General features: G+C 41.6%; 2 protein-coding genes across 6 annotated transcripts; one reads left to right on the top strand and one right to left on the bottom strand.

The window, feature by feature from the left end:
• Window positions 1-3,658: 3,658 nt before the first annotated feature.
• Window positions 3,659-27,726, bottom strand: LOC131458036 (protein Aster-B-like). 4 transcript variants are annotated; one of them, XM_058626666.1, is made up of 20 exons: window positions 27,487-27,726; window positions 26,974-26,991; window positions 20,591-20,840; window positions 19,095-19,115; window positions 15,442-15,526; window positions 15,199-15,302; window positions 14,198-14,293; window positions 8,932-9,012; window positions 8,603-8,718; window positions 8,184-8,370; window positions 7,871-8,042; window positions 7,638-7,781; window positions 7,072-7,190; window positions 6,816-6,958; window positions 6,598-6,701; window positions 5,683-5,889; window positions 5,512-5,599; window positions 4,884-4,991; window positions 4,294-4,414; window positions 3,659-4,050 (listed from the first exon to the last, which is right to left on the bottom strand). In XM_058626666.1, exons 1-20 carry the CDS (start codon window positions 27,573-27,575, stop codon window positions 3,946-3,948), a joined length of 2,358 nt encoding a protein of 785 aa, XP_058482649.1. In that variant the 5' UTR covers window positions 27,576-27,726; the 3' UTR covers window positions 3,659-3,945. The 4 variants fall into 4 exon arrangements, with proteins under 4 accessions (XP_058482649.1, XP_058482650.1, XP_058482651.1 ...); XM_058626667.1 differs by having other exon boundaries at window positions 8,184-8,346; window positions 27,487-27,722; XM_058626668.1 differs by lacking the exons at window positions 26,974-26,991; window positions 27,487-27,726 and adding an exon at window positions 22,041-22,473.
• On the top strand, window positions 10,226-13,711 carry LOC131458037 (heat shock cognate 71 kDa protein-like). 2 transcript variants are annotated; one of them, XM_058626671.1, is made up of 9 exons: window positions 10,226-10,411; window positions 10,519-10,728; window positions 10,946-11,151; window positions 11,242-11,394; window positions 11,495-12,050; window positions 12,155-12,357; window positions 12,480-12,678; window positions 12,768-13,000; window positions 13,080-13,711. In XM_058626671.1, the coding sequence occupies exons 2-9, from the start codon at window positions 10,524-10,526 to the stop codon at window positions 13,299-13,301; spliced, it is 1,977 nt and encodes a 658-aa protein (XP_058482654.1). In that variant the 5' UTR covers window positions 10,226-10,411; window positions 10,519-10,523; the 3' UTR covers window positions 13,302-13,711. The 2 variants fall into 2 exon arrangements, with proteins under 2 accessions (XP_058482654.1, XP_058482653.1); XM_058626670.1 differs by having other exon boundaries at window positions 10,226-10,728.
• Window positions 27,727-27,764: the final 38 nt, after the last annotated feature.

Genomic DNA, 27,764 nt, shown 5'->3' on the forward strand with positions numbered 1-27,764 from the left:
AGATTCCCTTCATCATGTGCAGCCGTTTTATAAGTTTTATAATGAGTGTTTTTTTAATTAAATTAACTTTTCCTTTTTTTTTAAAGAGATAATTAAATAGAGACTCGTTTGAATGTGGGGCGATTTTATGCAATTTTTGTGTGGCATAGCGAATATTTGATGTTTTTAAGTGTGTATAGTATTTATTTATTCATGTTCAAAAACAAACATTTGATCAGCAATGATTGTATTTTTATGAGGCCTTAAGGTGTAGGTGCAGGTGATGAGGATTGTGGAGATGGTGAAGGGGCCCCAATTAGCCTCTTTGCCTGGGGCTTTCCAGAGTCTAGGGTCACCTCTGTGCATAGTGTTAACTATATAGGAAAGAAGTAACCAGCACTTAGTTGGTCTTTAAGTGCACACAATACACACATAACTACATAATGTACACCAGATTTCTGGGTATAGTTGATATAAAACATAATGCAGGTGTAATGCATAATGTACATACAGTGTTGAGTGCCAATAGTACATGAAGAGCACACAGGCACACAGCAGGTGGTCTTTAAGTACATACAGTAGCTGCACACATGTTCTGTGAACACACCTGAGCTATAACCTTCACAATGACCAGGAAATATGGCTTTAAATGTCAATCATAAATGCTTCTGTGTGTGTGAACAATAAAATGCAACAGTTTGGGTGATTTCCTCGACACAAGCCTGAATAGAGTCAAAGCTAAGCGCACCACCTAGTGGCCATGACTATGAACTGCTCCAATGAGGCTGTATTTATCAGATCACCCATGCTCTGGGTCGTGGGGACCTGGTGCCCTGCATGTTTTACAAGTTTCCTCGCTCCAACACACCTGATTCAGATAAACGGGTCGTTACCAGGCTGTGCTGGAGCGTTTGAATCAGGTGTGTTGGAGCAGGGAAACATAAAAAAAACATGCAGGGCACCATCTACTACACCTCTAAAACACATCTGCAGTATAGGAACTGTCTACAGTATGGTTTTGCTTGTTCAAAATGTGCCTCTTGTGACTTACGTGAAGACCACAGGGCGCCAACGGTGAATCTGCCAATCCTAGCAAATGCCAATCGGGGTTGCAGGGTGTTGGGACCCACTTGTGGACGTCCGGCCCTCATACCGCCCTCATCGAGTCTGTTTTCTGACAGTTTGAGCAGAAACATGCACAATAATGGCCTGCTGGAGGTCATTTTCTAGGGCTCTGGCAGTGCTCCTCCTCTTGCTGCTGGGTTGTTGTCCTTCTACGGCCCCCTCCACGTCTCCTGGTAACTCCTCCATGCTCTTGACGCAGTGCTGGGAGACACAGCGAACCTTCTTGCCACAACAACGTGCATCGATTGGTGTGTCATCCCAGATGAGCTGCACTGCCTGAGCGACTTGTGTGGGTTGCAGACACTGCCTCGTGCTACTACCTCTCGTGGTGAGGACACTGGCAAAATGCAAATGTGACCAGAAAGTCAGCCAGAAAGGATGAGGATAGGGGTTGTCTTAGCTAATTGCCTCTCATTTCCACCTGTTGTCAGTTCCATTTGCACAGCAGCAGGTGAAACTGATTCACAATCAGTTTTGCTTCCCAACTGGACAGGTTGATATCCCAGAAGTTTGATTGACGTGGAGTTATATTGTAAGGTTTATGTGTTTCCCTTTATTTGTTCAGCAGTGCAGTTCATATAATAGAAATTAAAAAAAACTATTCAAACACACGCATCATTTCTTTTTGCACTTTTATTTATTTCCTCCAATATGACTGTGAGGCCTCTGTAAGAACATTTGTTTTTCTAATAAACATCGTATTTGTCATTGATTCCACTGCCAGCGTGGTTCATACACAACTATACACAGAATTGTATCTGTATAAATACATCAGCTCAATATAATATATAATATAATATTAATATGCAGATCAATATGGACACACTGTGATGCAACAGACGTTCTCACAATTAAACTGCATTCTCGCTTACGCTTTCGCACATGTGCAAAAAGCAGGAGATTGGATAAAACTGTGATATTTTATTCCTATTCCTATCATAAGCATAGCACAAACCCAACATGTAATCACCTTGATTTTCTCATTTATCACATAAGGGCCACCAGTTGTTTAAATACTATCAAGCTCATTGATATGCACGTCTGTAGACATGTAAATAAGTGACATAAGTTCTCATGAAAGGTAACTGAGAATGCAGTTTATTTGTGCTTTGTTGTGTCATGACGACAGATTCCGCACACAAGCCCCTTCCTTCCCTGCCTCCTCTCAAAGATGCAACAGTTACAGTTCGATGTTTGGTGACATCTTCCTCTCTTTACCCCCCCCCCCCCCCCCCCTCCCCAATTAATTAATACCTGCCGGTTCAGTATTGCAGACACAAAATACTCAATGCAAATATACATATCATTAGGTCATTTACATTTTTTTTGTGAGTGTCCTTGAATGCGACACATAGCGGAGGGGTTACTTACTTGTGAGAAACAGTCATCAAAGGGGATTCTGCATGCATCACCGTGGTACAGAACCTTCAGGAAGATTACAGCTTTGTGATGGCTTTGAAATGTGTCACACGTTTCACTCGTGGCGTGTGTGTGTGTGCGACTTTCATGCTCATGCCACTGAATGCAGGTTATGAAACTGACCCTGTCTCGTATCGATAAAGATGAGTACAGTACGCATGCTGACAGAAGCCAAGTAAACCTATACTGAAACATGGACACATTCTTTAATACAGCTGTTCTCAAAGTGGGGGCCAGTGGAATAAGAATAAGAATAATACAAATAAGCACAGAATTATACATGCCTGACAGGGGGAGGACAGCAGGTGACGTCATTTCCACTGACTCATTCGTTTTTAGTTTGTTTTATGTTGGATTTTAGATTTTAATTTCTGTATTATATAATCCCAAATCTTATTTTTTCCACAGATGTTTAATCCTGGTTCATCACAGGGAAGCACTCTGTCTTGAAAGGCGCTGCATAAATAAAGTTTCTTATTTTTTAATGTGTGTTTTATTGCTGACACGTAGCTTAAACGTTGGTCCACAGAACGATCCACGTGAAATGACGCAATCCACAGAAATGTGAACCGTGGCAGTGATGATGATGCAGCGGGGGGGGGGGTCAAAGAATCATTACCAAAAAGATGGAGTAGCGTTATTATTTCAACGTGAGCAAAAAACGCTGCTTTTTTTATTCCCTTGGCAACACACTGAGAAACTTGGAGCCGTGCCGACTTTGAACCAAGCCAGCGTTCTGTTTTCTTTGCGTTCATTCTCTCGACTTGTTAATCAAACGCTCCTTATCAACGCGTCACTGAGTCTGAGAAGCTCAGGATATTTAATGCCTTAGAAAACAAAATGTACTATGTTGAGTCACAAAATTATGGCATGATGTCTCAGGGATTCCTGCCCCGATCTGACAAATATGTCTGGTACAAATAGCCCTGATTGCTATTCACATTATAAATCTCTCTCTCACTCACACACACACTCACACACTGTACATATGTTACATTTGGATTCCTCATTGTTCTGCTGAATGAAATGATGCGACAGCTGTTGGAGTTTTATATGTATATATATACATATATATATATATATATATATATATATATATATATATATGTATATATATATATATAAAAGAATCAGAAGTTGCTTTGGTTCAGTCTGATCCTTCTCTGCTTGTGACAAAAACAATACAAAATAAATAAATAAAGACTTTGTGAAGAACCATAAGGATGAATATAAAGCTGCAGCAGGTAGATGTAGATATAGAAGTGAGGCTACCAATGAATTTGTCTCTCTGCAGGTTGTAATTGTGGTGTTTTTTAACTCCAGACATGGTCTTTTTTTCCCCCACTGCCACACTCTCCACACAACCAGAGAAGGTATCGGTTGAATATTGCACATCATGTCCACACACCTCGAGATTATCCGTCAGTGATACTGGTTGTTTTCTTCTTCTGCAGCGTCGTCAGAGTTGTTGTCGTCGTCGTCTCTGAGGCCGATGCTTTTATGGAGTTCGAGGAGGGATTCTCTCAGCTGGAGGACAAGGCAGGAGAGAAATAAGTTAGATACTGTAAAGGAATACTGGTAATAGTGTAACTTAGAGTTACTACAGGTTTCCATCAAGCTCAAACATCTCACCACAGCACTTTACTCACTCTGCAAAAGTCAAACAACAACAACAAAGAAACTAAGAAGTGTAAATTCCCCCTGGTGCAACCCATGGCCGTGTTCCGTGGTCACTGTCAAGTATGAGTGTATGTGTTTGAGTTGTCTTACCTCGTCGAGCAGCAGCAATGATGATTTGATTAGCAGTTTCCATTTCTGGAGCTCATTGTCATGGTAACGCTGCTGGGAGTCCAGGAGTTGTACCCATTCCATCTGGGACTGAGGGGTTTTGCTGATGAGACACAGTCACACAGATGGGATCAAAACACAGGCCGCACACATTAAACAGTGCAATAACAAGTCATTATTATTATCTTATTAATATGCTTGTAATGAGACTTAGTGAAGACCCAGGTCTTTATCACCTCAACACAGGTTTTACTCCACACATATTTTCACTGCAGTTCTACTGACCCTTCGACAGTGCAGCTCGGAAAGCGCTTGACACTCCCCCATGTAAATGATAAGTACATAAGATTACTCCTCCTTCATTGTGCTAGATACAGTGGATAAAAAAAACGTAACTGTTGTGACACCTTAATCTCCACTGCTACATGTTATCCTCCATCTTGACCTGTGACCTCTATGTCTTGCTCTTTTACACATGTTTTCTTTACAAAGAATCTGTAGCAAATCCTAATGGGCACAGCTGGACACCATGATCTCCTCCTCCTGAGTCCACATCCATGCTCCAGACTTACCTTTGTTGTGCGGTGAATCCCTGCTCTGCAGTGAGTCTCTGAGCGGTGTACTCCAGCATCCACAGCTTATAAAACAGCATGACGTTTAGAACCACCAGCAGTATCAGGCTACACAAGAGAGGGTGGGGGGTGGGCGGGTGAGAGAAAACACAGAGACTTATCAACTAAATCACATTAAAATACCTCAGAATGCAGTTGGAGATGAACACATAGAGGAAAAGGAAGATAAGAAATGTTCATTTGTGTCTGAAGATGTTTCTTCTAGATCTACTGTCGGAGCTCTGACACTGAAATGTCTCTGACACACTCAAAGTGAACGCTGTCAGAATATAGTGCGAGTAGATGATGAACACAGATTACAATTTCAAGCGTTTCACTGGCAACATCTGTGCCGTCACTCCTGAACGACACCACTTCACTAACATATGAATACGATGACATGTTGCTGAAGTTTATCAAGCACTTTGTCAAAAACATTTTGTGAACAAAAACTCAGCGATTGTGCAAATCAGCTCACGGTCAAACACAGATGATGCAGAACAGATAGGGAGAGCACAGAATGCAGAGTCGGCAGGATTTTATGATCAGTTCACAGATACAAGTGAGTACTAATGACACCATAACTCACACGAGGCTGACAAAAAGCAGCAGTTTGGAGAAGTTGTAAAGTGCGAGGCCCCCCGGGGAATCAGGAATGTGTCTCGTCTGAGTGGAACCTACGCGGGAAAGAGAAAAGTGCTGACGTTTAACGCACTGCCCTGTCATTGTGCCTCTCCGTCAGTCGCACAGTGATACTGACCTGCCACGTGCTTGATGTGCCGGATGTCCTCCTCATCCTCCGGAGTGGTTGCAGGACTCAGGACTGCGTCCAGATTTCCCGGTGGCCTCAGGTGATTGACCAGTGTCTGTTTTCTCCTCCGGCTCGTGCTCGTCCTGAGAGCCTTGGTCCTGGGTGACTGCATGTGGGGCTCCATCAACATCACATCCAACTTATTCAGATCCAGGTCTATATTCAGAGGCACAGGAAGGGTTGTTTGAGATGGTTAACATTTACAGAAAGTCAACCTGGTTTGGTTTCAGCTGATTTGTTCCATTACATTTTGGGAAGATTTTCAGCTGAGTGGTCACTTTTTGACATCTCCTGTGTGCATGGAGAGATAATGCAGTAACTATAAAACTGGATCTGGGTCAGATCCATTCACTGCAGCAGAAGATTGTCAGGAAGGTCCAGGCGCCTACATGCAGGAGGCAGGACACTCTCCCACTCACTTAATGTGAATTTACCAGAGCCACTCCAGTTAATGCTTGTGCATGCTGCTGCTATGCCTGCTATCCCTCCAGCTTTGGTTGTCGGTTCACATCCAGGGACAGGTCAAGGGCTGGAGTGCCCCTGAGCAACGTACCCAACTTCCATTGCTCCCCAGGCACAGATATATGCTGTTATATGTCCACTGTTTCTGCCCTGGTTTGTGTTACTACTACTACTATCACTAATTGGTGTATGTGCAAAAACAGATTGTGCATGATACAGTCGTTGTCAGTCTAACAATCACTGAACCAAACAACCTACACGTATCCCACTGTGCAACAGCAGCCTTAAACTCAGGTTAAATCAAATAAATTTTGATCTGCAAGACGCACGTCTCATAAATGAAGATGAAGTGGGAGAGGATACCTAGACAGTAAGATCCTGGATCAAAGTTTAAGTGCTTACCCAGATTTCTGAAGTAGTCATCAAGGCTACTCCAGCAGTTCCTTTCAATGAAGCCCTTCACGATCCCCCACGGCTGCTTCCTGTAATGAACCTCTGTTGACACCCTAGAAAATAAAAATATGTTGGTATTTCCTTGCCAATACTTTCCAAATTTAAAAATGCTCGGTGTGAAATCAAGACTTGAATAAAGGTGTGAAAGAAGCTCTGTGCTAACTAACCTCAGACGACTCTTATTCTTGGCCACTCTGGTGAGCATGTAGCGGTTGAGAGTGTAGAAGTAGTCATGGTAGGGGACGTCGTGGGCGATCACCTCAGCATCGATGATGTAGCACCCGTTTGCATGACTGGCCTTGTACAGAGTCTGAACTCAAAACAGCACACAGTCAGATTTTCTGCTGACGAACAAAGTTTAATACGCAGATTTCATGAATGACATCATCAATGAATGTGAAAATCATGAAATGTTCCACCAACCTGTGTCTCAGTGACGGTGGCCATCTTTGGAGCCAGAGGATTACTCAGCGCAACAGTGTACATGACATCTCTGGTCTTGTTTCCATCCTGCTCTTTTGTCCAAGGGTGATACACAAGATCTGCAACAGAAGATCCAAAATCATCAACATGAAACTTAAGTTTCACCATGTAGAATTGCATTTACAATAGCGATGGGCATTTCAAGCGAAATGACCAGTGGATAGACACTCGAAATCATAGCAAAATGTACAATGTATGATGTTATATCTCAAAGAACTGAGGACAATCAAATAACCTCATCAAGGTCTTCTCACCATGGTGCAGTGTATAAATCTGAGATGCTACATAAGGAATTTATACCAAGTATTATTAATGTCAAACTGTTTGTAGTAGTAATAACATAGACATTATAGTTTGATAGTCTTTGTGAGATCAGTAACACTTTATTTGGCCATTAACACATGATCTACAACTGATATTTATGAACAAAGACCTGAGACCCTTAAAGTAAAGTACAATGCAGCAAGAAGAGGAAATGGAAGGCGAATGTTTTATCACGAAAGTACCTGAGAAACCCCTCTGTGTCCGGAAGTCCCTGATGAACTCCGACTCGGTGAAAAGTAATTCATACATCTTGTCGACACCCAGCTTGTACACCCTGTTGATGTATTGCCTGCCACCCAAGTCCTGGTGGAAAGCTTGCACCTCAACTGCACAAAGAGCGTTTCGGCATGTCAACAATTAATGTACATCAGGAGATATCGCAATCTTTGTTTGCTCTGTGCGTGACATCACACACCTTCGTCGTGGGTCTCAGATGAGTCACTAAGCTCAGTTGGCAGCTCCTCATTGTCGTCGAGGCCCAGTGATGGCGAAGGGGTTTGGTCGCTGTGGTCCTCAGGTGTGGGGAGGATCAGGAGGTCTGCGTCGAGGAGAGGGCTGGACACGTCCTCCACAGGGGACACGTCACACTGGTGGGCAAAGAAGAGCCAACAAGATCGTCTGATTAAAGAGCATGTCAAGCAAATGCAGAGATTTTCCTCCTCCTCAAATGCTGTAATGATATAAAAACCTTTGACGAGCAAATGTGAATAGCTTTTAGGTCTACTCACCGGGACTGGAGAGTCAGTTCTAGGCAGCTCTAGTTGAGCACTGCTGAAGGTTCTGAGGGGCAGAACAGGGCTGATGTCCGGCTTAGCCTCGGTGTTCTTGGTGAGGTTGTTGCTGGTGTCATTGTTCTCCGTGCTCTCCTCCACAGGAAGCTCCTCGCAATACCTGCACCATGGAGATGGACAGCAGCTGTGGGTCAAGATTACCAGCTTGCTGCACACTGCCAGCACGGGGCTATACACATGCATGGTAATGGGTTTGATGAAGGTGATACATGTTTACTGAGTCTCCTGAAAGTTGGAGACTTTGAAAAAAAAAAAAAAACAAGCCACTGACTGGTGACATAATCTGGTGATTGGCCCAGAAATGAAACATGAACGATGCATGATCTGACTGGAACTTTTATGGCTTTAAAACTCACCCCATGGTGTTAAAGTCCTCGTCAGGCGGGACATAGTCCTCATCATCACTGGTTAGACCGAGTTCATTACCATAACACTGATGGACAAAGTGCCACAGCTCTTTAGGACATAACGGCTGAGAGAGAGAGAGAATACATACAAAGACAAGAAAGGCAGGGTGAAGACACGTTAGGAACACAGAATGAGACATCAAAGCAAATTAGTGTATTACTGCGCTACTACAAAAGTTTGAGTTGTGACTTAATGACTGAGGATAAATATGGGACCAGAGGCAGGGTCATGTGAGAAGCAATGGCCTAAATACTGACAGTGTTAGTGTCAGTCTTACCTTTTCTAGAAGAGCATTCTGCCACAGTCTGAACATCATCATGTACGTCCGGTCCCTCGCCCCAAATGAAGTGAAAAAGTGCTGAGAGAAGAGCAAAGAAAGCAATAAAATATGTGATATATAAATGCAATATACGCAAACATCTTGGTAAATACCATATTTTGTTTGTTTTGTGTGATCCAAAATAAATAAATGCAGTGTCTGCAACATATTTGTTTCTAAACTGACACTGACTGTTGATGTTGCTTTCAAGACATCAGACAATGACTTTGTCATCATATTAGTTTTATCTCTGTCCTGCACAACCAGCTTCATCTTTATTCTTGTTTAAATTCTTCTTCATCTGAGAATACAAATACAGTGTGTAGAGATGTTTGACCACTGTCAACTTTCCAGTCAACAAGCATCATCTGCATTTTAAACTGTAACTTATTACAGTCTGTCTGTCTGTTAATAGCATGACTGTCCAATGGGTTACTGAACGCCTTTAAACATGACAGGTTACCTATCAGTGATCGTGTGCGGTGCCAACTTTGTTTGGAGAAGAAATTCAAGAGATATCAGTAGAAATTGCTAAAAGAGCTGCTTCTCTCAAGATATTAAATAGTTGGTTGGTAGTTTTTTTTATGAGCAGTTGCATCCATAAATTTGCTTCCTCTGGATTTTTCTTTCTTTTCCTCCTTCCACTTTCCCCCCTCTTCATTATGTCCATCTAAAGAGTAAAAAGGAAGATTAATCTAGAATAACACAGTAATATGAGGGTACTGTATCATGGGCATTTAGGGTTGGGAAAATGTGCTTTATTATATTTATGTGGGTCTCCAGACACACAGAGGTTGAAGGAAATTAAATGTCTGATAAACTGGTTAAAGAAGCATTGGCCAGGGAAATGATAGATCTATGGAAAGGAAAACACTGTGAGGCAAGTGGCAAGTGTAGTGAGAGATAGAACAGAAGGGTCAGCATTATCATTCTTTGTAACCCTCTGTTAGAAATAAAGTGGATTTTAATTAAGTTGAAACAGAAGGGACAAGGCTGTCCTAACTAGACTGAAACTGGGGAACTGTGGATTATTCAGCAATCTGAAAATGATAGAAAAACACCCAGATGGTCTATGCCAGTGTGGACACCCACAGTCAATTATGCATACATTTTCATGTCGTCAATTCCAGAGAGAATAACAACAATTTAGAGTTCATTGACCTGGGGCTTTCATGTTTTTCAACTCACTCATATTAAACACTGTTATTCTTTGTTTTTCTTGTAGAGGGCAGCATTACACCCCCTCAGTGTACATAAGAAGAAAGGAAGACATTTTCCTTTCATGTGCGACAAGAAAGGAAAGTGTTGCTTTTGTCAGTGTTTATACCAACAATACATGAGCTAACTATAACACTACGGGTTTAGCATCACATACTGTACAGCCTCCCAGAACTTATAGGAAAAAGAAGACGAGGAAGAATAGCCAGCTATTAATCGTGTACGGTATTTTAGTCTCAATATATTAACGTAAAATATTCTAAATGTTTGATTTTCTTAAAATCATAAATTGAATTTTCTTTTGGCTGCATATGCTCTTAACTGTAGAAATCATGCCTAAGGAACTAGCTATTGGTATTGATCTTGGAACCACCTACTCCTGTGTTGGAGTGTTCCAGCATGGCAAAGTTGAAATCATTGCCAATGACCAGGGCAACCGGACCACACCCAGCTATGTGGCCTTCACAGATGTCGAGAGGCTGATTGGAGATGCAGCCAAGAATCAGGTTGCCATGAACCCAACCAACACAGTCTTTGGTAAGATAGGTTTAGTTAATGAACAATAGCAAGCTTGTGTCATTCTTGTTACTATGATCTGCAGAAAGTGAGTATATCTAATGCTTTAAGGTAAAGACAAGAGAGATATAAGATTCCACCAGTGTTTGAAAGACTTTTCTTGGAAGTCTGAGTCTTCTCGACTGAAGTTCACACTGAAGCTGATGTATTAAGATGTTTTAAATCAAACTTTTTCCAGATGCCAAGAGACTGATTGGCCGCAGGTTTGATGACGCAGTTGTGCAGTCAGACATGAAGCACTGGCCATTTAACGTCGTCAATGACAGCGGTCGCCCCAAGGTTCAAGTTGAGCACATGGGTGAGACAAAGTCCTTCTACCCTGAGGAGATCTCCTCCATGGTGCTAATCAAGATGAAGGAGATTGCTGAAGCCTACCTCGGAAGAGTAAGTTATGTGGCATAGCTCTGTAAGCAGTAACAACAAAAAGTGCATGCTGTATGAAATATTCTAAAAATGTGTTTTATTTCCTTTCAGACTGTCAACAATGCTGTAATTACAGTGCCTGCCTACTTCAACGACTCCCAGCGCCAGGCTACTAAGGATGCCGGCACGATCTCTGGCCTCAATGTTTTGCGTATCATCAACGAACCAACTGCTGCTGCCATTGCCTATGGTTTAGACAAGAAGGTAGATAAACACTTGTACTTGATAAAATGTACTTGAAAAATGTCCATGGTCCATAAATAAATTGTCATTTATTCTGAGTAACTGTCAATATTAACCTAAGGTTGGCACAGAGAGGAACGTCCTCATCTTTGATCTTGGTGGTGGCACCTTCGATGTGTCCATCCTGACCATCGATGATGGCATCTTTGAGGTCAAATCCACGGCTGGAGATACTCATCTTGGGGGTGAAGACTTTGACAACCGCATGGTGAACCACTTCATCGCAGAGTTCAAGCGCAAGTACAAGAAGGACATCAGCGACAACAAGAGAGCTGTTCGTCGCCTGCGCACAGCTTGTGAAAGAGCAAAGCGCACACTGTCTTCCAGCACCCAGGCCAGCATTGAAATCGACTCCCTGTATGAGGGAATTGACTTCTACACATCCATCACCAGGGCTCGCTTTGAGGAGCTCAACGCTGACCTCTTCCGTGGCACCTTGGACCCTGTGGAGAAATCTCTCCGTGATGCAAAGATGGATAAGGCGCAGATTCATGACATAGTGCTGGTCGGTGGCTCCACCCGTATCCCCAGGATCCAGAAGCTTCTCCAGGACTTCTTCAATGGAAAGGAACTCAACAAGAGCATCAATCCAGATGAAGCTGTGGCCTATGGAGCTGGTAAGTGTCTTTAGCTGAACGAGGACCAGATTATCTTCTTTTCTGCTCGTAATAATCAAATCTAAGCTGATGAGACCTAATCATTGCTTATTTTGTCTCTGCAGCTGTCCAGGCTGCCATCCTGACCGGAGACAAATCTGAGAATGTGCGGGATCTGCTGCTTCTGGATGTCACCCCTCTGTCCTTGGGTATTGAGACTGCTGGAGGTGTCATGACTGTCCTGATCAAGCGTAACACCACCATTCCAACCAAGCAGACACAGATCTTCACCACCTACTCTGACAACCAGCCCCGTGTGCTTGTCCAGGTAGGCACAACAAAATGTTGTTGTTTCCACCAAAAGTGGTCCAGAACATTATTGCATGTCTGAGCTAGAGACAGAACTGTGGACAAATAAATAACCAGTTTGCTTGCTAACACTTCCAACAGGTGTATGAGGGTGAGCGTGCAATGACCAAAGACAACAACTTGCTGGGTAAGTTTGAGCTGACTGGAATCCCTCCTGCTCCCCGCGGTGTTCCCCAGATTGAGGTGACATTTGATATCGACGCCAATGGCATCATGAACGTTTCTGCTGCTGACAAGAGCACTGGAAAGGAGAACAAGATCACCATCACCAATGACAGTGGTATGAAAGAGAGAAAATGACCCGATCATAGCTGCAGTGTTCTCCCCACAAAGAATAATCAGATACTAATCTTTCTCATTTCACGACAGGTCGTCTCAGCAAGAACGACATTGAACGCATGGTCCAGGAAGCTGAGCAATACAAGGCAGAGGACGACCTCCAGCGTGAGAAAGTGTCTGCTAAGAACAGTCTAGAGTCGTACGCTTTCAACATGAAATCCACGGTGGAGGATGAGAAGCTTGCTGGCAAGATCAGTGACGGCGACAAGCAGACGATCTTGAACAAGTGTAATGATGTCATCAGCTGGTTAGACCAGAACCAGGTGAATACAGTTTTCTCTTTGTCTTTGTCCTGATGACATGACATTTTGCCTGACAACTTGTGTTTTTTTTGTTTTGCAGACTGCAGAGAAGGATGAATATGAGCATCAACAGAAGGAGCTGGAGAAGATGTGCATCCCCATTATAAGAAAGCTGTACCAGAGCGCTGGAATGCCCGATGGCATACCTGGTGGTATGCCCGGTGGTATGCCTGGCGGGATGCCCGGCAGTATGCCCGGCGGTATGCCTGGTGCTGCTACTGGTGGTGGTTGCTCTGAACCAACCATTGAGGAGGTTGATTAAAACTGTGTTGTGTAGGATTGCATTCAATAACTGGAAATGCTTAAAAAAAAGCTGAATGAGTCGGATTCCATTCACATTGTGATGATCTGCTCACATTTGACAAATAGGACTGCCAACCATCCCATAAAAATGTCTTTGACTAGTTTTATATTCTTTAATAAATACAGGTTAGTGAGAAGTGCAGAGACCACAACTTAAAAAAAAAGTGAAAATAGAGACAGAAGGAAGAAAAACAATAACTAATGTAGTAAATTAATGTGAGGATGAAGAAAAAAACTAGGTTCAGGGTCATGTTGCATAATTGTGCATGTTTTTGGTTAAATGGGTGATGCTTCACATGTGTCTGATTGTTTTGTAGAGAAAAATGGCATTAGTATTAAACATGTAACCCTCTGTTTGTGCATTTGTTCTCTTTTTCTGCTTGTTGATACTATAGCATAAACAGTGTAATTTAATAATGGCTTCTCTACTGTAGAGGTTGATATGGAGAACAGTGGTTTGGGGAAGGGGTGTCAAAAATTGGAAGTGGGAGGGGCTAACACAAAAAACTCTATTGGGTCATACGGTACATGAACGTAACTTGGTACACATGTTTATTAGGTTGGGACGGTCAAAAAAAGTCAATGAAGACCTATGCTTATGTTGGACTGAACGCCGACTCAGAATGATTTTGGCGATTTTGCACCAATGGTATTTGAATGTTTTTTAAATCTAATATAATCTAGTACAGTATAAATAACAATTGTAAACATATCAGCCTATTATTTGTGTGCTTTTAAATGATCAACAGGCATATAGTTTTGCCCAACAGGCAGGCTGATGCAGGTCTGAAAAACTTTGTGTATCAAGTGGAGTAGGACTGTGTATGGTATAAGAAGGGATGCAAATATCTCTACCTTTTCATTGTCAGTGCACAGCTGGATAGCATTGGGAATGAGACGGGCTGTCTTCTCCTTGGTCATGGAGCAGATGTCCTTCAGTCGAACCACCAGCTTTGGATTAAACAGAAGATGTTGTCATCCAAATTACGAAACTACACAAAGTCCCAACTGAATATCAACGGTCCAGACATTAGTGTGTAGTTTAGAAGCTGTTCATATATGCTTAAACCAAACGTGCACATATTTGTTATAATGTATTGCAATCGTTTGTTTTCAATGAGCTCACTAGCTCATCCAGCTCTAAGTACAACATAAGCAGCCGCTGTTTTGTTTAAATAAATATGTAATATTTTAAATTGTAGTTAAACAAGTTTTCAATGGATCTGATGTGGACCAAAGGTAATGGATTTACATTTTGAATGCTTGGATCCCAGCTACTATTTTCATCTAATGGGGCGTAAGAATCATTCAAATGAATCTTCACAACCTTCCTTTATTTGCACTTATTTCTAGGATCTCATATATTTATTCACTCTTTGGGCCAATATGGGTAAGATGGAAAAGCTAGAAGAAAGGCAAGAAAAACATCTGTGTTATAGTTGTGCTTTAACTTGTGGATAACTTACTTTATGGGTTATTCTACCAACACTCCAATTGTTTGAATTGAAAATTGCAGTTTACTGAGATTATTTAAGAACTGTCAACAAAAAGGAGAAAACTAAGTTACTTTACAAGTATAAATGTCCCCTCATATCTGTGTAAGTGTGGATTCTTTGACCATTGAAGGACTTGGTGTTCGTTTGAAGAGGTTGTTTCTGCTAATCTCATTTATTTTTTATTGCAGAAAAGTGTAGACTTGTTTTACACCTTGTCTCCTTAGAAAATGATACTATGTTTCACGATGCTATACCCACTGCTGGTAGCTCCAATTAAAATGATATTTGCTTTCTTTATACCTTAGCTTTTCACCCCACAGACTAAAAATAAATTGAATTGCGCGGTACAGTTTCACTCACCAGTGTTTCCCATCTGAATATATTGCTGTAGAAACAAATCCAGTTTTCTGAGAGGTAGAGGCGTCCCTGCAGGAGGATGTCCCGCTGTAGTGCACAGGAATAGTCTGGAAGGAGTTAAAGGTCACGTTATTACTACTATCTATGGAAATGGAGCTCTGATGTTGTGCATCAGAGCTCCAGGTTGTGAGTAAATTCAGTTTGATGATGTGGCATAATAATATCCGGCGTGTGGTGTCGTCTTACCCACGATGAGGCGCTCAGTGTCAGGCAACTGCTTGAACAGCTTCCTGAAGTCTTCGTTGCGCTGCTTGTAGGTGGGACTGAGTACCTGCAGACGACAACAGAAACCGTGTCGGTTAATGCTCGCAATAAATCCACCGTACAACAACATACAACCACGGGGAAGTTTGTCTTTGACTACAAGCCAGTGTATCGCAAAACTCACGGTGTCAACACGTTGTACTGATGCTTTCTTTGAAATAACATGACTTAAAGTGTAAGAGAAATTAAAACAAGTACAGTTTCATTAATAAAATAAGGTGTAAAAAGAGAAGTACCCTCTGCTCTAGTCCTGGGGATTAAATCTGCTGCAATTTAGATTTTTTTTTTCCGTGCCAACACACCTGTACCTAATGTGTCATAGTCAGGACTTTACAAAACAGGCCAGTCAGGTATGTTGAGTATAGGAATACACTTATGCACAATCAGTGCCTGGGTATAAATCACATCACACATACAGAACCTTCTGTTTTTATACTGTAGTGAGCAGTTGACACCTGGAAACGTTGAGTGATCTCTAACTTGATGTGTTGCATGACAAGAGACAGAGACAACAGAGTCAAACACTTGTGAGTACATGTCAAAGGAACGAGTCTGTGCTTGTCAGGAGAACGAACGCCAGAGGCCACATGACAGGCAAAGTCTCATGGCTTAAGGCTGAAATGCCCAGATTTGCATATCATGGGCAAAATTTCTTTGGAAACGTTGACATTTGACAAATGGAAGTTTTAATATGAAGCTGTAAAGTTGTTAGGATATGAACCTTGTTATGTTACACTTAAGACGTATGGAGAATGTTTTGGGACACACATGTTTCGCTTTAACATTAACTACAGTTCAGTAACTGGACACTTGACGACTGAGTGTCTCTTGCTCACATGAGGCTGGAAGTCGACTGACTCTTGCTACGTAGATAGCGTCCATTACCCGTCACTGCTGACGAGAGCAGCAGCATGAATGCAAATTGTCTGCAGAACCACTGTGTCAACTGTGACCAAAACTCATGTGATGCTATTCCAACATTAAAGCAATGACGACAACAACAACAACCCTAAAAACAAACAACAACCCTGAATACAATAACGACCTGTTTGTTAAACCACTACACGCCCAGTGTGGATCTAACTAATATGGGGTGACAGTTTCACCTGTGGTGCCAACGTGCACAGGGCCAAATAACACCTCTAACTAACTGGAACACATCTAAACTGCAGCATCATGCAAAGCATTCTATGGAACCCCACCCACAAACTCCCCCCAACAATACAATATGCTTCAGTGTGAAAAGACTACCACAAAAGAAAATGCTAATTCTGCTGATTCAGTGCTTCAGACAGCCACTAACAGCAGAGGGTTTTACACTTTAAAGGTCCAGTACGTAGATGTTAGGATGAAGAATTTCATCCTTTCTGGTTTGCAAAATCATAGTTTCTTGATGTGCTTGGGGAAGCGAGGAGTGATCTGCTGTTTCACAACTAGATATCACTAGTTCTTACACACTGGAGCTTTAATATTAATATTATTTGTTCAGACACCTTTTTAAAGTCCTAAAACCAACAGAGAGCCTGAAGAACAATGAATGCTTATAGTCTGGATGGAAATTAATTAATCTCTTGTTGATTGACTTACAGCAGGGACCCGCTCTGAGTACCAGTCCAACTGCTGCCACTGGGTTTGCTGCTTCGCTCCAGACTCTGTGTCATTTCTCCTTTTAGGTTTAGCTTCAGAGTCCAGGGAGGATAAACACGTTTTTTCCACTGGTGCCATCTCTCTTCTTTTTATCTGTCTTTTGTCTTGTCTCATGTTTTAGTCCCTGCTTTATTGCTATCTGCCTTCCCCTGAAAAGTAGTGATTCAGTTTATCACTACCTGCCTAGAGGGACAGCAGCAACAGTCTCAGTGTTTCCAAAAACAAAACAAAAAAGTCTTGCCCAAAAAAATGTTTTGAAAGTAGATCCTCTGTTTCGGAGAGAAGTTTCTTCAAAGTAGTTTCCTCTGCTGAGGTTTGCAAATTGTTGATTGTTTCCACAATTCCAAAGTATTGCCTGATGTAAAGCAGCGAGGACTCAGGATCATCATCAGTACCATAACGCCATTCACAGAATTCATGCTCCTCGTGTCCGTGAGTAAGACACGTTGAGCTGCATGTGGCTACAAAACTCAAAGATTCCTTCTTTGACTTTGTTCTTTGACAGCCCCAAGGCTGGTTTGGAAACAGGCATGGAGGTGGGAGGAGCCAGTGTGAGCGTGTTTTTGTGGTCTGAGTGAAAGAGAACACAGAAGGAGGGAAGTCCTAGAAGACTATGGGTTTACTAGAGTTCACAATGTGTGTGTGTGTGTGAGCGCGTCTCTTCCTCATGTGCCAACATTTGGACGAGGCCTCCTGAATAAAACTTGTTATACAGGAGTCCTCTTTCATAATGTTTCTCATGTTCCTGCTTATTTTCTCTTTTTTCCAAGAATCTCTCCTCTATCTGGCCTGTCAGTAATTTGAACTGTGACTAACAATAACAAACACAACAGGGTGTGAAAGAACCAACAGAGAGGAGGAAATTGTGTTTGTGTTTGTGTGTGTGACATAAATGAAACTTAAATATGTGTTTAATTAAAATGATATAACTGTTAGAACCAACTACTTTTTACTCTCATGTGTTGCACACTTTATGTTATTCCTAGTTCAAGGGGTAGTTCAGGTTTTTTTGAAGTGTGGTTGTATAAGGTAGTAAGGTACTAACACAGTGATAACATGGCTGTCAGAGAAGGAATAAAAGCTTAAGTATAATCTACCATACGAGTGTGTTTGCTGCTAAATCTCACCTGAAGACAGCTTTTCTTCTTACTGGAAAATAAAGTCCATATCACTTTGTGAACCACTTAGTCTCCTGCACCAAAGTCCATAGAGAGAATAAGCAATTTTGGCTCAGAGGGACACATGTGGGCTTCTTGGAACAATGTCAGTACCAGTCAGTACCAGCCATACTTCAAAAACACAAACTAAACAAACTATCACTTTGAATTTTAAGTAAAAGTCATGTTTTTGTTGCTTTGCACACACAATGTATTGGAAAGATGAAAAACCAAATACTTTGCAGATGATTCTCTTATACAGGTCACTGTAGTTGTGGAGGAGACAGATTTGTACGTATGTATGAGATTTGTTAAAAACGTATAGTAGTCAACAATATTACAGTGGGAACTGAGAAGAAAATAAGTCACACCCTGTTCTCAGAGCGAGAGAAAAAACAAAACACGAGAAACAATGCGGCTCTCAGTCCAGCTGCAGCATGAAGACACCGGTCAACTCGACAATGTCTCCCTTTTGTCTATTTGGTGTTTGTGCAAAGGCCAAGCACAAGCCGAGTGAACTATGACACGGGCAGTGAATGGAGGCATAAAGACCCACACACACAAACATGACGTGCTGCAACAAGTACACACACACACACACAGAAATATGTTGTGTATTGTGCGTAAAATTGTCAAAAATAAAAGACTAGACTGTTTACTCTGCATAGCACACCTTCTGGATTTAATAAGAAGTTAAAATAGGTGTATACTGTAAATCATAATCTGGTGAAAACATCACATCATGGAGAGAAAAAAAATAACAGTACTTACATTGTACCAGCTCTGGCTTTTCTGTTGTCGCACCAAAACATGGTGGAGGTGGAGGTGAGAGAAGGACAAAAGATGAAAAGAAACACATTAACATTTCACTTCTAGTTGTGTATTTAATGCAGAACTGGCATGGCACAATATACAAAGACGTCATAGGAGCAATTATTTGTTTGTTCTTGTTCAGCGGAATTCATCATTGGTGTAACGTGCTGTATTTACTGTGTCGGAGTGGAGTTCTACATTGACTTGTTACATTACTAAGTGTCTCGGGAGCAGAGCAGATCAGCACTGAGTGCTGAATTTGAACAGAATACACCCAGTTGCCAGGAGACACTATGCTGAGGTTTTATAACTGCCTTGTTGGGATGTCGGGGCAAAGAGGGTCATTTTCTACACTCCACTGTGGAGGCAGCTGACCAGAGTTGTGATCAGGTCACAGATTTGAACAATTTGAACACTCATAATACTATGTATATAGTCACCAAGGAGATAGATAAATAACTGTATCCTTTGCAATTCTTACAGTTTGACTTATTTAATATGAAGTGTTACATTTTAACACACAGAAGCTCAATAGTGAGTGTTTGCCTTGTAGTCCAGCAGAGGGCAGTGTCAAAATTCACTATCACCTACTGCTTGTACAGCATAATGACCTATCAGTAAGCTATTAGTTAGTATGACATGACAAAAATATCATATATCAAAAAAAAATCAAATAACATTCCACTCTGTGGGCTTTAAACGAATCTTATCTTTAAAGTGGAACAAAAATCCCATCAGTGATGTGGAATTATTTTTGCTTTACTGATCAGATTGATAAGAAAGGCCTGTGAGCCCAGATGATCACGTTTGTTTGCTGTGTGCAAGGTAATTATTATTAAAGCAACATTATGTAACTCTATGAAACAACAGCTCCAGAATCACGTTTATGGCTCACTGAGTTGTAATAAGGCACATCAAGCTTTGTATGAGAATAAACTGGTACCTGGACTGTACCGTACCTCTGGTAACTCTGGTACCCCAAAGGAACAACAATTGAACCGTTGGGTTATTTTGGAACTATTATAGTGGATATGCAGAAAATATGTACCGCACCACACTGGATCGAACCACTCGGTGGAAACATGGCTTTATTGACAAGGTAGGGACAACTGTGAAAAGTGTGTTTACTCAGTTAGAGACTCAAATAGTCAGAATCAGGCACAGTAAGTTCAAGAGTGACGTTAAACTGACGTCAGTTCCAAAGACTTAGAAGACACCAAACATTTGCTTTCATCGAGGAGTGTTGGTTTTTCTGCTGACTCATATGTAGACTTTGTTTTAATGCTTGAAGGTTTAGTGTGCTTGGTGCTAGAGGCTATTGACCAGTTAACTGTAAAGCCTTCATTATATGTTGTATTATACAATATGATGAAATGCAATTTTAGTGCGAGACCTAACACAACAGGGACTTAAAAAGTAAATAGACTCAATGTTTTGACACCTGCTTTACTCACCTTGGAGTTCTTGCCTCCGCTGCGTGTGTTGCTGTTGGTGGGCTGCACGGGTTGGGAGCAGGTGCGCTGGTGCCGCGTGGTTGGCTGCTGTTCGGGGTTGGTGGGCGAGCGGTCCGGTGCCTGGTCTGATGCACCTTTCTCCACCATTGTCCTGTCAGCCCTGGGGCTCAGCGGGGGCACAGGTGAGGGGGAGGGCTTTGGCAGCACAGGTGAGCATGTGGGGGAGCTCTGATTCGAGTAAGAGACCGTACTGAAAAGAAGAGAAAGAGAGATTTTCTTTTTACTCACAATTCACATTTTTTATTTGTTATCCATCCATCCATCTTCTACCGCTTTATGTGCCAATCTCAGCTGACATAGCTGGACAGATCGCCAGTCCATCACAGGGACACATATAGAGACAAACAACCATCCACTCTCACACTTACACCTACGGTCAATGTCCAATTTACCTAATCCCCATATTGCACGTTTTTGGACTGTTGGAGGAAACTGGAGAACCGGAGTTTATTTACATACAATCCTTAATCTGGTTAATCTGTCCAAAAACACATCTGACAGCTGTGAATCTTCCTGCAAAATCTATTTAGTGCTGCAGTTGCGTTGATATTTGGAGGAGACAAGGCTGACCAGTGCGGATGAGGATGAACTGATGGCATGTGAACTCTCGCTGATCATTTACCATGCAATGCAAGAGTGTGATGTTAGAGGAAAATCCCATTGTACAGCCTCCCTCACACAGTTCACCTAATAAAAGTGTCTCATATTAAAAGGGGGGTGGGGGGGGACAGACAACTTTCATGTCTCTTGCAATTCCTGTTTGAACACTGAAGGTCACAAAAGATGCAACAGTACCAAGACCTGGTAAAGGACACAGGTGCTTTTGTGAAACTCTGAGAATGGCCACACAGGGCCACCAAGATACAGAAGTCAGTGTAGGCTTAATTCCAAGCTTGACAAATCACGTCAATAGTCATTTGTAAACAACAGCTGATTTACTGCAATCGGGGAGTAAAAGGTACAAGGAACCCTGACGGAGTTGCTTGCTTACACTGGGAGATAATGATGGAAGTTATTAGCTCTTAAAACCTCACGTTGTGGGCAAAATGGTTATAAATACACACCGCCAATCTAATTATACATTTATAATGCATGACAGGCAGAAGATGGCAGAGAGACGGTGTCCTCTGCTGATGTTACCGGTGAGGATGCTGCATGGTGGGGTAAAAAAAATAAAATAAAAATGAATAGATGATGTATAGAGCTTGTGTCTCACTAACCCGAGCTCTACCATCTCATGCTACAGACATGGTGGGATGTAAAATAGCGCAGTGGGACACATCCTCTCTGAGTCACACACACACACGCACACGGATGAACCACCCTGAGCACGGCAAGCGACGGGAACAAAAGAAGGGATGAGGCGTGATGAAGAGAGATGCTAACCAACCTGGCAGCCATAGAAGACCTCGGCCCACAGCATCAGACACTACCTGCTTCATTCATCCATTCATTCAGACAGCAGAAGGAGAAGCAGCAGCAGTGGAGGAGGAGGAGGAGGAGGAGGAGGAGATAGGGTAGCAGAGAGAAAGCAGGAGGAGGAGGAGGAGGAAGCTGTCTCAGAGAGTCCTTGCCAAAGAGTCCATGTGTGGGGGGTTGCTCATAAATTACATTGCCTCCTCCGTGAAATGCAGTTCAGCAGCTGAACAAAACCTGAGCTTCATCCTTTCTGTCTCCCTGCTTTATTTTGTCCTGTTTGTTTGTTGTTGTTTTTTTTCTTCCCCTCTGACGGACTGAATATCACAGCCTCCTGCTCGAAGGCTCCTCCCTCTCTCAGCCTCCACTTACACCCACCATGCCGTGACTGGGTGTCAGAGCACAGCGCCGGGGTCTGCTTCTGTTGCTGCTTTGCAGGGTGGTCTTCAGTATCACATGCAGGGGAGGGGTGGGGACGGGGACGGAGGGTAACGCCCAGTCACTCACTAATTCATGAGCTTTATGAATGAAAGGTGCTGACGTAGATTAACCCTCACTGTCACACCATGTTGCTGGCCCCTCCCATTAAACAGACACACATGCTTTCTCCGGCACTAATATTCCTATTCTTTCGTCTTTTCTCTTTGACAATGTATCCATTTTCATGTTGACTCGATCTTCCTTTGTCCTTGATTATTAGCCCCTTTATTACACTGCAACAGTAGCATGTCTTTTTTATAATGTATTGCATGATGATTTGATAATGACATGGTGTAAATAGTTTTGACCTTTCACTATGTGCCATTTTGTGATTGTGTTCATCTAATTTATCTTTAACACATAACTAAACAATAATATTTGTGTGATTGGGTTTTTAGTATAATTATGTGATGATATAATTGATGATAATCTTTATTTATATAACAATAAAATTAAAATGTGTTTTTTTTCTTATGTGTTGTTGAGTCGCTTTTTGAATTTTTGTTCATAAAGTGAACATTGAACTGTGTATTGTATTTCCAAATTTCACAAATTGAATCCGATTTTAAACATTAGAGTACTTTTTTGCTCAGGTGTATTTTTTTTCCATCAGATTGCCTAGTTTGTGCTGAAAAAAAAAGGATATACGACACTCTATATTGCACATTCTTATACCCTCTGTATATGCCGTATGTTTAAACATGGTAATGGAAAAAAGCAGCATAAATGGCCTGTGTTCTAAGGGCTAAAACAGCTAAAATCAAATCCAAATGTGTAAATGTAAGTTTTCTTGTTATCCTCACCGTGCTGATGCGGCTCTTCAAACACACCTGATTCAAATGAATGGCTCGTTATCAGGCGTCGACAGAGCTCGTTAACGAGCTGCTCATTTGAATCAGGTGTGTTGGAGCAGGGAAACTTCTTAAACAGTGGGTCCTGAGGACCAGCACTGAGAAACACTGGTGTGGTCCATTTATTGGCCTCAGTCATCAGGTGGAGCCAAACCTGTAAGCACTTCACTGCTACAGTACATGCGTGGGAACTCAAAGGCAAAGAGAAATGAATGTTAGCCAGAGATCTACAGTCAGTGTCACCTTTTTTTTCCCTTACAAACACATTGTGAACAATGTGAACAATTTCCATGTTGCCATTTTTTCCCCCCCTCGATGAAAGCGTTCCATTCTCTCCATTCAGTTGATATCAGACTGTAGAGTAACCTAGATTCCTTATGTCCCCCAGGACATTATTATTGCTATGATATGGGCTGAGACAGCTAGCAGCCAATTGTGATGCTGCTTGTAGTGCGTGGAGCTACAGGACAACCAATCACAGAGTGCCTCGTTGAGGTGATTTATTTGAGATGAAGACAGTGGAGGATGCTGTGTAAGTGTCAAGGATGGAAATGTAAAGGTCACTGTTTGTGACAAATGACATAAACGCTTGCATCTCAGGGACAATGAAGGGCATGCATTCTATGTGATGTATGTAAAAACCAGAGAGGATATCGGTGAACATGTGTCGTCATGTATGCAAATAACCTGCTTCCTTAATATATATATATATATATATACATATATATATATATATATATATATATATATATACATACAAATATATATATAAACACTGACACAGATCTGTTTGCATTAAGTGTGTTCCTGCTCCATTAAGTGCATGAGCTGCTCATACATTCAACACTTCAACAAACAGACACTTCAATGAATGAATGAATTACTGAATGAGTGAATTAATTAATTAAATAATATGGATAAATGCAGGTGTCTTCTGTCTGGTGGTTAAGAGAATAACATATGAACTCATATTTACTGTATTACCAGTTATAACCGTCATACGTACACGTTTAATTCCATAACTAATTCATTTTTTAACGTGTTAAATTCATTTCAGTTTCTCTAAATGATCGTTATCTCAGGCAGAACAAGGTTAAGCAGCCATGATAACATCATAGATCATGTTAATATTAATACTTGCAAGTTGTGTAATAAGTTGAAGTTGCAGAGTCACAAACCCCTAAATTATGATCCAAGATGTTTGTATTTACTTAGCTGTGACAGACATAACGGTGCTCTACATGTGTGCTGCCACATTTACATCATCAAGGCATTTTAGAAAGATCTGAAATCTGCGTTTCTCCTTAAAAAGCGGTCTCTAAAATGTGTATTTGCTCATTGCAGTTTAGTTGTTGCCCATTTTGTTTTGTTGTTACTTTCTGTGCCAACAGGATATTCCATCTGTAGCCGAAGATCAGGAGTCAAATTCAAATTAAACTGCATAAACTGCATATTTACTATAACTGTGTTATCTGTCAGTTTACTTACTGTCGTATCGGAGCAAAGAAACCAGAATAAACTCACATGGAAGAAGCTGAAATCACAGCTCTTGTGTATTTGTTTTTAATGACAATTTTTAATTTTAGAACAAAGAATGATTAATTAATGAAGCCCTGAGTATAAAAAACAAAAACAAAAAAACTATTGCCACTGCTGGCTGCACAGTATATAAAAGTTGACATGACAGATTCACCATCACATGTACAACAATAAACAAATATGAACCCCAGAGTTCCTGTAAAAGCACTGTTTGGCAGCAAGTAAACATGATAAAGGCCAAGTGTATTCTTTACAGGATCAAATGTCTTCCTGCATTAATCTGTTACAGTCAGCTGTGATCGATATCCATTACAAGATGTAAGCTGTTTGTATGATGTACTCTGCGCAAGACCTGATTACGTACTGTAAATGTGCATTTTGCTCCATTCGACGGTTCGATCTGCTTCCAGTTACCTGACAGGAAGGCTGTGGGATGTGTGGACCCCCCCCCCAGTTTCTCAAACTGTGGTACGTGTACCACCGCGCTTGCTCTGGTGGTACTTGGAGGAAAATCAGATGTCTACGTCTAACGTTTTAACGGTAATGGTGTTACTTTGAGAGCTCAATATTTTCCCCAGGTGGTATAAAAAGTTTGAGGACCTCCGGTATCGACCGTAAAAAGGGTTTTCACTGTACCACAGAACAATAGAATGGTATCTGTTGTGCCTGCATGTTGTGAATGGTACAACTTTATCATGACTATAGTAATATGTGTATGCGTCTGATACATTAGCACGTGTCTGTGTCTGTGTTAAACAGAATCACTGACATTTAGAGGACATGGGTATCTATAAAAAATAAATTTGATGCCTTAGTGCTCAGGTGCACCCATGGTAAATTGCTGTCGGAATAATGCACACAACTCCTTATATGGACATCCTGGGTGTGTGGTTGTTTATAGGTCACATATTCAGGCTTTACATTTTTAATTTCTTGTGTGTTGTTGAGTCAAAGTTATGATTCATTTGATATCACATTTTTAGTGGTGATATAAAGTAGCAATAATTGTGCAGAAGTCCAAAAATTTGCTTTTTGTTCATAAAAACGAGCCAAGTGAACTTTGAACTGTGACGTATTTCCAAATTTCACAAATTCAATCCGATTTTAAACATTGTGAGTACTTTTTGCTCACGTGTGTTTCTATAGTTGGTGATTTTTTCTTTTTTTTCATCAGATTGTCTAGGTTGTGCTGAAAAAAAAGGATATAAGACAAAAAAAAATAGTAATGGGAAAAAGCAGCCAAAATGGCCTGTGTTCTAAGGGCTAAAACAGCTAAAACCCAATCCAAACGTAATCGTCCTCATCAGCAGATGCAGCTTTTCAAACACACCTGATTCAAATGAGCGGCTCGTTATCAGGCTTCTGCAGAGCTCGTTGACGAGCTGACCATTTGATTCAGGTGTGTTGGGTCAGGTCGCATCAGATTGCTGAAAAAGACACTCTCTATTGCACATTCTTATAGCCTCCGTATATACTGTATGTTTAAACATAGTTCAATCACTCAGGCTGGATGGTAATCCGGCCCCGTGTGTTGATTTGTCTCATCTTATTTCATGTTGCAGCAGTAAGAAATGCTTACTGCTTGCTCCTCCTGACGTCTCTATTTCTCTCCCTCTACCTGTTACTCGTGCTGATCACACAGATTTTCAGGACACATGTAAATGCAGCTGTGCACAGATTACCTTAGCGCTGTCCACTTGTGATCAGATGTCGCCGCGCTTGGGCTCGTATATTTTTATTGCTACCTACCTCATATCATCAGATTTAGATTAAGTGAAATGTGAGCACAGTGAATGACAATGAAGTTGCACATGATCCCCCCCCCCCCCCCCCATTTGTTCACATCAGAGAGCAGCTGAAAAGAGTTGGATGGTTCCCAAAGGTGGAACTGCTATTTATTTATCTCGTGATGTGCTGAGAGTTGCATTGTCTTGAAAATATCACAAAACAGCAAGCTCAACAAAATCTGAGTTTTGCCTCAACTAACAAGAAACGCAGCCCAGTCTTACATAACATGTGTTTTTGTATCGTCCTCACCTCAGTTTTGTTGACCTCCTGTGAGCCCAAGAGAGGGAAAAGAGATCAATTGTATTAATGTCATTAAAAACACTGCAAGCGTGTAATCACGGTCATCTGTAATTAATGGACATGCACAATGAGAAGGTCATTAAATGTTGGCCTAAAGAATTTGATTTAAACTCTTTTCAAAACACTGAGAGGACACATTAGAAGCAACATAAACAGACACAGAATTCTGTAAAATCACACAATACAGTACAATAACTGGGAAATATTATTTATCTACTGCAGAGCGCACTATGATAAACTGCATGCAGCATGCGCTGTCTTTAGTGTAGTCGAACCACAAACTGCATCCCAGCATTTGGCTTTAAAACTCCATAACAATTCCACACATATCAAACTGAATTTACAATCAATCAATCACAGTAATCAGTGGGAGCAAAAACACTTAAGCTGTAGTTAAATCGCTGCACGTGACTGAGCAGAGAGGTGGAGAACACTTTTCCCAGAGTGAACACTGACACTTACTTGACCTTGTGGATGGTCAGCCTCCTCCTCAGAGAGGACACCTGCAGTTGACAGCCCTGCTTGGCACCCATGCAACTCTGGACCACCATCGTGACTCGTTCATTAATTACTGCTTCACTCCCCTAAAGCCTGGAAATCCTGCAAGGATGGAGAACAGCGGGGCATCCACAGGACGCCAGCCACACACCAAACACACATGCACTTCATCCTTTACATCTTCTGCTACTCTCTGCATCTCTCTCTCTCTCTACCTTAATTTGCCTTTCTTTGCACCTCCC

Source organism: Solea solea, chromosome 4, assembly GCF_958295425.1.
Source record: "Solea solea chromosome 4, fSolSol10.1, whole genome shotgun sequence".
In the NCBI taxonomy this organism is placed as follows: Eukaryota; Metazoa; Chordata; class Actinopteri; order Pleuronectiformes; family Soleidae; genus Solea; species Solea solea.

Bases quoted from the DNA above. Each gene is read 5' to 3' on its own strand.
- LOC131458037 (XM_058626670.1), top strand. From the start codon at position 10,503: ATGCTCTTAACTGTAGAAATCATGCCTAAGGAACTAGCTATTGGTATT. The intron at 10,729-10,945 runs GTAAGATAGGTT...AACTTTTTCCAG, and splicing joins CCCAACCAACACAGTCTTTG to ATGCCAAGAGACTGATTGGC. The intron at 12,679-12,767 runs GTATGAAAGAGA...ATTTCACGACAG, and splicing joins CACCATCACCAATGACAGTG to GTCGTCTCAGCAAGAACGAC.
- LOC131458036 (XM_058626666.1), bottom strand. From the start codon at position 27,575: ATGGTGGTCCAGAGTTGCATGGGTGCCAAGCAGGGCTGTCAACTGCAG. The intron at 14,294-15,198 runs GTGAGTGAAACT...TTTAATCCAAAG, and splicing joins TATTCAGATGGGAAACACTG to CTGGTGGTTCGACTGAAGGA. The intron at 4,992-5,511 runs GTGAGTTATGGT...TCTCTTGTGTAG, and splicing joins CTGCTTTTTGTCAGCCTCGT to CCTGATACTGCTGGTGGTTC.